Consider the following 8,650-nt stretch of genomic DNA (forward strand, 5'->3'; position numbering starts at 1 on the left):
TTATTCAAGTAATTTTTTCTGGAAACTATTTTGTTAGATTATTTTTATATCAAGAGACGCGGTCGCGTCAAGTGACAGGCGAAGCGAAGACAGCCCGAGCCTCTTTTTTCGAGATAACCAGATTTTTTAATCCAAAAAAATAATTTAATTAAATTTAATAATATTATTACTCTCTTTATCATTATGTAAAATCATTATTTAAATGTAAAAAATGTAAAAGTACAAAATTATAAACTTAAAGTAATATCTACTTAAAAGTAAATATTTTTATTTAAACAGAACAAACAAATTCTTGCATTAAAATATATAGTTTCAAGAAAATATTTTTTCATTAAAAAAATTTTTCTCTCAGTGTACGATTTATTTAAACAAAAATATGACGTAGTTATTTTTAATTAACAATATAAAAAAACCATTAAACATTAGTTACATGTATAAAGTAACAATTAATCGCGGAGCATTAATTGTCCATCAGTTTAATTAGTTCGGCCATTAGAAGTTCTGCTGTACAAACGCTCGGAAGACTGCGCAAAAATAACAAGAAAAGTTTCTTTCCTCAAGTTTCATAGCTTTGTAGTTATATATCTAGTAGGCACTCTCGACCGTACGTCTTTAAAATCGATATCGGAAAATTTCGTGTCGTTGATTAGATCAAGGTGCTAATTTAAAATATTTTCCTAAGAGTTCCCAATAATTTTTTGCGACACTTTAATTTTCAAAACTGCTCTACTTTACCTACTTTTTATCTAGCGCGTGACGCTTTATAGCGATAGATATAATTCCGGGGTATGGATGATAATTTATCGCTATTACGCCCTATAAGATATATATATAGTCACTATATATGACACCAAAACTCGAAAAACTGTAGCATATATACATAATATATCTATAGGATAATTGCACTATTTAGAAAATGATCAAATGTCGAAGCGAGAAGGCGCATTAAATTTTTCCCATTACATATCCTGCCGGAATGTGCGAAGGTGTGTACAGAAGATTATTTACGTTTCATTATTGATTTATATGGATACGGTCCGCAATAAACTTACGACAAGCAATATGTGCGATTTTCGCGCAGTTAGATTGTAGAGAGAGAAAGAGAGAGAGAGAAAGAAAGAGGACGCAAGCGAGCGAGCGAGCGAGCGAAAGAGAGAGAAAGAGAAGAACATAAATAGATGAACGATTTTACCTTTGTTTTATCATTTAGAATATGTAGGAAGTAAGTTTTAATTTTTAATTTTAATTCTGAGAAATTCTAGAGAGTACTTAGCGCGTTTATTCGAGGCCGTTTGTGATATACGATTGTATTGTTTTATAGTGTCGGTTCTACGCGATGTAGGCGAATGAAAACGTCCCCGTCGCGAGTAATGCTCAAATTACCGGCAATCCAGAGGCTGAATGTACATGCGCAAGCCGGAAGTTGTACATACATATCTTTATTTCTAAACGAAACAATTAATTCTTTGTTATATATATAAATATCACACCCAGATTTGAAAGAACTGGAGAGGATGGGAGCACTTTTTCATGGTATGACAATTACAGTGCACACACATTTCCCTCGCTTTTCTACTGTCATGAATTATTGAATGATCTTTTTCCAATTTAGTATATTTGCAAGTTTGCAAATTCGGAGTACAGATTTAAAATTATTCCGATGCGCATAATACTCTTGCTTTCATTTTTACTTTTAAGAATATTTTTGTATCAGGCCTGATTTTCTCTCAAGATACAGTTCTTTGCTATAAATAAATAAAGAGGCTTAGAGTAAGGAAGATTCGCAAATTGCATTTCGGTACCTTTTACTATACCGTTACGTGCAACATTTATATTCGATAAAAAAAACGATAACATAGCAAAGTGACGAGACGAAGGAGCCATAACAAAAATAGAAAATATAAAAAAAGTTCTCGATCGAGTCGTCGATCAAATGCGTTTAATGTATTGTGCGCTGACGATAATATACGTGCCGTGAAATTACAAATTGACAACCGTTGCTGTACAAAATTATCTAGCAATTTTGCCACAAGTTTCAGTTGTGAACAATAAACTTGTTCAAAAGTAATTATCACTCCCTTAACACCCTTCCTTTAAGAGTTTTGTCTCTCTCTAAAATGACATTATCACGTATAGAAAGAAAACGCGAGGGAAGGCGTCGAATACTCAACATAGAAACAAAATTCTCTTTTAATTTTGTACATTTGCATTCGTCGTAAATGTCACCAAGAAATTCGTTGGGTGTAGGGCTGATCTTCCCAGTAAAACACTTTGCTGGCAAAGATAACAAATTGCAGGCAATTGATCGCGAAGGTCGTGAGCGATTCGCAATATATCTGCCACCTTTCCGGCTTCTTTATATTTAAACGATAAAATACGTACGGTAGAATGAAGTAACGCGGCTCTACCAGTAATTGAGGTATCAGCACCACGCATACGCATATAACATAATTAATTTGCGTGAGAAACCTCAGATGCGCGATGTTACGCCACATGGCATACAAGCTCGCGCCGTAAATCGGTATCAGCAAGTACCTGAACGCCACGTATCGGCCCATGAATCGATTCCACACGTAAAACCAGTAATGCCGATTGTCAGCCAAGACGTACGGGTGAACGAGGGTGTTAAGACGTATCGTCGCGGCCATCAACGCAACGATGCAGCCCGCGAGAATCCAGTGGTGACGAAGAGATCGTGAACACGCTCGCAAATGAGGCACCACGTATGGCCACGAAAACAGAGAGACGAAGGCGGAGAAGTAAAGTATCTGGCAAAGGTGAACCGTTGCGACATGAGCGGAACGATCGCCGATCACTATGCCTCTGTTCCACACGACGAAGGCAACGAACGTGAGACACACCGTTAGGTAAGGAAGTAGACTACCGCATATCTGCGCGACGAACTTGACGAAGGACAGCGGACCTAGGCGCATTTCGTACGTTATCTGCTTCCAAATTAACTAAAAGTGATTCAAGTTTGCCAGATTAATTCCCCTAATGCATTCTCTTTTCACAGTTTCTCCTTAGTGAAAATTTTTCTCATAACTTTTATACAAATTGGAACATTTTTTTTAGAAATGCTTGAAAATACTCAGAAAGTCTACTGTCCATTTCCATTAATGTAGATTAATTTTAATCTCATTTTAACTTATCTTGATCTCTATCTAATTTTTAGAACAAGAAAAAATAAAAAGTTAATTAAACAGAAATCAAAGTTATCCTGCATTGGTGGAAATGGACATGCATCTCCTAGAATTTTTCATACACATGAATTCTAAAATAGTTTATGATTTTTTATCCATAATTTCTAAAAAAATGTTTTTAACTCTTTTAAATTTTTAACATTTCGTCAGAAATTATAGAACAAAAATTCTTAGAAATCTTATTTCATAATTAACATGTATAAAAAATTATGAGAAAAAATATACTCTTTCTAAGTATTTCTAAAAAATGTTACAATTCATACAAAAAAATTCTGAGTTATAAAATATTATACAGAAATTCTGAGAAAAATTGTCACCAGAGATACTTCATAATGTTACTTACACGAAAATGCAATGGAGTGCTAAGCACTCCAGGTGGAACTGGTTGCTCCATCCTGTGACTGAGTATATCTAATGCGCGTTCTACAGTAAAGAAACCAAGCCAAATGATGTTCGTCTGACGAACGAGCACAGCTAGCAAACCTGCATAATTTATTTACTTTTTATTTGTATCTCTTCACACTGGAAACTTACATTAGGTGCAGAATAGTTACCTGCAAGGGCCGTTATCATTGTGCGTTTATGTTGGTGCAGATACAGCATTAAGAGCACCAAATTCATGGACACAACGTCCGTGTAATAAAAAAAGCACCAAAAATACAGTGGTGGAAAGAGGGTAAGATTATACGCCGACGTGAGTGTCGACCAATCGTTCCACTGGTTTGTCCCGATAGACTTACAGTTTTCCTTTATTATCTCATAAAGGAGATAAAGATTCACGCACGTCCCCAGTAAATTTATGCATCTTATGTACGCGACGTTGCAAAGACGAAAAGGCGATAGAATCGCGGTAGTGATAATATATAAGCCTGGCAACGTGGTGATTTTTGGATCCCACTGAAAGCACAATTTATGATTTATTTCTAAATAAAAATTATAAGTAAAAAAACCGCGTGCGTTTAAGGGCATCGACAAATCATCTCCAAAATGCGGTTTACCTGCGTAAAGTTTCCCGCACAGTATCGCAATGTCTGAGGTATATGGAAGGCCTCGTCGATGAAATAATCCGGTTGAATACGATTCAAGTATAGAAAAAGCGATATGGTGCTCGTGAAAAAGATTATCAACGTAGAATATAGGAATGCCCTATAGCTCGGTCTCGCGTAACCGAGCCGAGATAGGAAGCTCATGATTTTGTAAACAAATTACAAATATTCGCAGGACTCATCAAACTTCAATGAAACATACGAAGAAACTAAAATGCCACGTCAAACGCATCCTCGCACTTTAACTTAACCTAACTAACTTCACCGTATTTCCAAAAAACCTTCCAAAAAACCAAATCGCAAGAGTGTATCGTTATTGCAATCAAACATTTAACATTTCGTGATAAGATATATCGTAAAATGTATGGGAGTTTAATGTTACTCTGAGCCGGTGCATCGGTGACACGAGCAGCGTGTTTACAACCCGCTCGGCGGAGAATGGGAAAATCGAGGTTAGGTCGTCAAAAAGCACGGCACGTCGCCCGAGTGTTGGTACACTTGGCGAAAGGAGCGCCGAACGCGCGTAGTACACGAATTTTATCGTTTCCGTCCTAACACGGTTTTCATGCAACTGACTGATTCGTTTCGTCGCATCTGTACCGATGATAATTTACGCGAATGCAATACGGACAAGGCGCGAATTGTAGAGGCAAATACAAGTACAAATTGACTCACCGTTCGCCGCTGGTCGTTCCAGCTCGATCCGTCCAGCTTCGCCTCGGTCGCAGCTCTCGCAAACGCTTCTCCAAAGATCCTCCTCATGACGATTGACGATTAGTCTCGATTCACACTTGGCACGACATTTCGCTTTCGACATTCACGTGCGTCGAAAACTCGAGATACGGAATACGGAGCAACGGAGAAGACGCGATTGAACACGCGACGCGATCTTGCATCGTCCCGACTGACTGACCGTTGCCACCATAATGCCAGTTACAGCGGCTATAAGCTACATACTCATTGGAGATAAACACACTCGCGGAAACGCAATCCGAGAGCGAATCAATTGTCATGCGACGTATATGCGTACAACACCCGTGATACTTCGTTGGACGCTTCCAAGAATAAACAGTCGCCGTGTTGTTGTGTCCTTTCGTTCTCGCTTGACTCCGACAAACCGACGACGCGTCCGAAAGACAAAAACGTTGCTACCTTCATACCGACGCCGCGCGGATACGACGCTAGTTGAATCAGAAGCCGAACTGCGACTGCTCCGACTGCCGTGCCGTTTGGAAATATACATTAGCGACACGCTTGGAAAGACAACAGCGAGCACGTAAATCTCGCGAGCTGGAAACGCAATTAAACGCATGTCGAAGCGTCACTGCAAGCCGTTATTTGATTACACGTAATCTATCACGTAAATCGCGAGTACGATTCACCGACTCCGCACGCGAAAGCGCCATGGCCGAACTACGGCACGCGTTCAAACACTTCGGTCGCTCATCTAACGGTAATCAAACGTAATTGGTCGGATTCGCGGGCGAGAACTAATGAGAACCAATCACATCAATCGCTCAACGCGCAAACTAGCTGCTTTGTCGTGGCGTCTGTTATCAAAATAATCGGTACGCGTTTGATCTTTATTGCCTTTCTGAGCGGAATAATCGTTGGCTGTTAAGCAAAAGTTACAACGAAACATTAATTTAGAATTTTGATATTCTCCTCAGAAGATGCGCAACACGATTGAACGCGACAAGACTTCCTATCATGCATCGCAATACATCGTATTCGACTGACGACGGATGTTGGCACGAACGCCCGACACTTTATTTCGCTTCCGACATTTCACGGCACTCTCGAAACACTCGCTCGCATCAAACACTATCGTACGGGATGACGAGAATGTGAATTGAAATGCCCTGCGACGCACAGAGAGACCTTCTGCCGTGCTCCCTAACCTGCCCTAACCGACCGACTGCCGGCACTGCGTACTGCGTAGCGGCGTGACTGGCGCGTGGCACGTCCACGCGCCTGCGCGTTGTTGCGCCGCTGCTACGCCGCTGCTACGCAGTGCCAGCACTGCCAGCAGTCGATTGGTTAGAAACCACGGCGGAAGGTTACGGTGCGTTGCGACGCATTTCAACTCGCGTCTTCGTCGTCCCATAGTCCGAGTTTTTCACGTAAGCGAGTGTTTCGAGAGTACCATGGAGTGTCGAAAGATTGAAGTGAAGTGTCGGATATTCGCCACGTCCGTCGTGTCGAATGCGATGCATGGTGAGAAGCTGTTTCGCGTTCAATCGTGTTTCGCATCTTCTGAGGAGAATATCAAAATTCTAGATTAATGTTTCGTTGTAATTTTTACTTAACGGGTAACAATATTTCACTCAGAAAGACAATGAAATTCAAACGCGTACCGATTATTTGACAATAAACGTCACGACAAAGCGGCTAGCTTGCGCGTTGAGAGATTAAACGTGATTGGTTTCCACTAGTTCTCACTCGCAAATCCAACCAATCACATTCGATTACCGCTCGTTGAGCGACCAAAGTGTTTGAACGCGCGCCGTAGTTCGGCTATGGCGCTTTCACGGAATTGGTGTATCGCTCTCGCGATTTACGTGACGGATTACGTGTAATCAAATAACGGAGTGCAGTGACGCTTCAAAGTACGTTTAATTGCGTTTCCAACTAGCAAGATTTACATGCTCGCTATTGTCGTTGCAAGCGTGTCGCTAATATATATTTCCAAACGGCACGGCAGTCGGGGCAGTCGCAGTTCGGCTTCTAGTTCTGATTCGACTAGCGTCGTATCCGCGCGGCGTCGATATGAAGGTAGCGACGTTTTTGTCTTTCGGACGAGTCGTCGGTTTGTCGGAGTCAAGTGAGAACGAAAGGACACAACAACACGTGTTTACTCTCGGAAGCGTCCAACGAAGTATCACGGGTGTTGTATGTATATACGTCATATGATTCGCTCTCGTTTGCGTTTTCGCGCGCGTGTTTATCTCCGCTGAGTGTGCAGCCGCTGTAGCCGGCATTATGGTGGCAACGGTCAATCAGTCGGAACGACGCAAGATCGCGTCGCGCGTTCAATCGCGTCTTCGTTGCCCCATATCCCGTATCTCTTTTCAACGCGCGTAAGTACCAAGAGTGTCGTGCCAAGTATGAATCGAGACGAATCGTCGTGAGGAGGATTTTTGGAGAAGCGTTCGCGAGAGCTGCGGCCGAGTCGAAGCTGGACGAAGCTAGATGGAACGACTAGCGGCGAACGGTGAGTTAATTTGTACTTGTATTTGCGCCTTATTCCCATTGCGTTTCCATAAATTATCGTTCGTACAGTACGGCGAGACGAATCAGTCAATCGCGTGAAAACCATTGGGACGAAAACGATTTGAAGTTTGTGTACGCACGCTCGGCGCTCCCTTCGCCATGTGTGCCAACACTTGGGCAGTTCGGTGCTCAGTGCCGTGCCTTCTGAGGACCTAACCTCGATTTTCCGTCGAGCGGGTTGTAAACACGTCGCACGCGTTACCGGTGCACCGGCTTTTACATACATTTTACGATATATCTTATTACGAAATTAATCGTTGTTTGTTAAATGTATGATTGCAACAGCGATACACTCGTGCGAATCTATAGGTTTGGGAAATACGTTAAAGTTGGTTAGGTTAAATTGAAGTGCGAGGATGCGTTTGACGTATTTTAGTTTTTTTGTGCATATTATTGAAGTTCAATGAGTCTCACAAATATTTCTAATTTGTTTATGAAATCATGAGTTTTCTATCTCGGCTCAATCACGTGAAACTAATATAAGTCTTGATAAAAGTACTTAACGTGTACGTTTAAACTTTTGTATCATATCAGTATATTAATGAAACTTGCAGATAAAGCATTTATTTGGCTGTTTTCCAACAAAGTACACAGTTGACACAGTTAACACTGTGTTCAACACAATAGGTGCTTCCTATTTAGTGATACAAGTCGATACAAGCATCGTTCGAACTTTATTGCTCATTGAATATAAAAAAAAAGGTAGAATGATATTTGTGGCGACTTGTATTATTAAATGGAAAATATCCATTGTGTTTCAACTGTGACACAGTGTTACACTGCTCGATTCTGTAAAAAGCTGAGTATAAATGTGTAAAATATGTCAGTATCATCACCTTTTTAAAATATTTTATGTCTAAACTGTGTTAATTATGTTAATTTATAATAGGAACATAATTTTGTATAGAGGAAGAAGATTATTGTTCAGTTATTACTATTATTAGAAATTGAATTGTAGAGTTTCTAATTGTGTTCCAACCAAAACCTTGCACAATGGAATACAGTGTAACATTAATGTGTCGTAGCTGGAAAATAGTCTTTACTTACCAATAAGTAAAATATACAGCATTTATTTTGCGACATAAATTTGTTAAACATTCTTTGAGCAAATAATATTTTATTTAAACG

At 40.2% G+C, this 8,650-nt stretch overlaps 1 protein-coding gene across 5 annotated transcripts in view; it reads right to left on the reverse strand.

Annotated features, from left to right (window-relative positions):
- Positions 1-6,184, reverse strand: part of LOC105204401 (histone-arginine methyltransferase CARMER) — a 31,639-nt gene extending 25,455 nt beyond the window's left edge. For 2 of the 5 annotated variants that reach the window (XM_011173503.3, XM_039446559.1), the window contains exon 1: positions 4,925-6,136. In XM_011173503.3, the coding sequence (XP_011171805.1) occupies positions 4,925-5,066 (142 nt within the window). In that variant the 5' untranslated portion in view covers positions 5,067-6,136. Of the gene's footprint in view, positions 1-950; positions 2,961-3,546; positions 3,687-3,757; positions 4,101-4,201; positions 4,394-4,924 lie in introns of those variants that run through there. The other 3 variants (XM_039446561.1, XM_011173550.3, XM_011173498.3) reach the window with 3 other exon arrangements.
- Between the last annotated feature and the right edge of the window lie 2,466 nt (positions 6,185-8,650).

The sequence above is a fragment of the Solenopsis invicta genome, chromosome 3 (genome assembly GCF_016802725.1).
Source record: "Solenopsis invicta isolate M01_SB chromosome 3, UNIL_Sinv_3.0, whole genome shotgun sequence".
NCBI classification, from domain to species: Eukaryota; Metazoa; Arthropoda; class Insecta; order Hymenoptera; family Formicidae; genus Solenopsis; species Solenopsis invicta.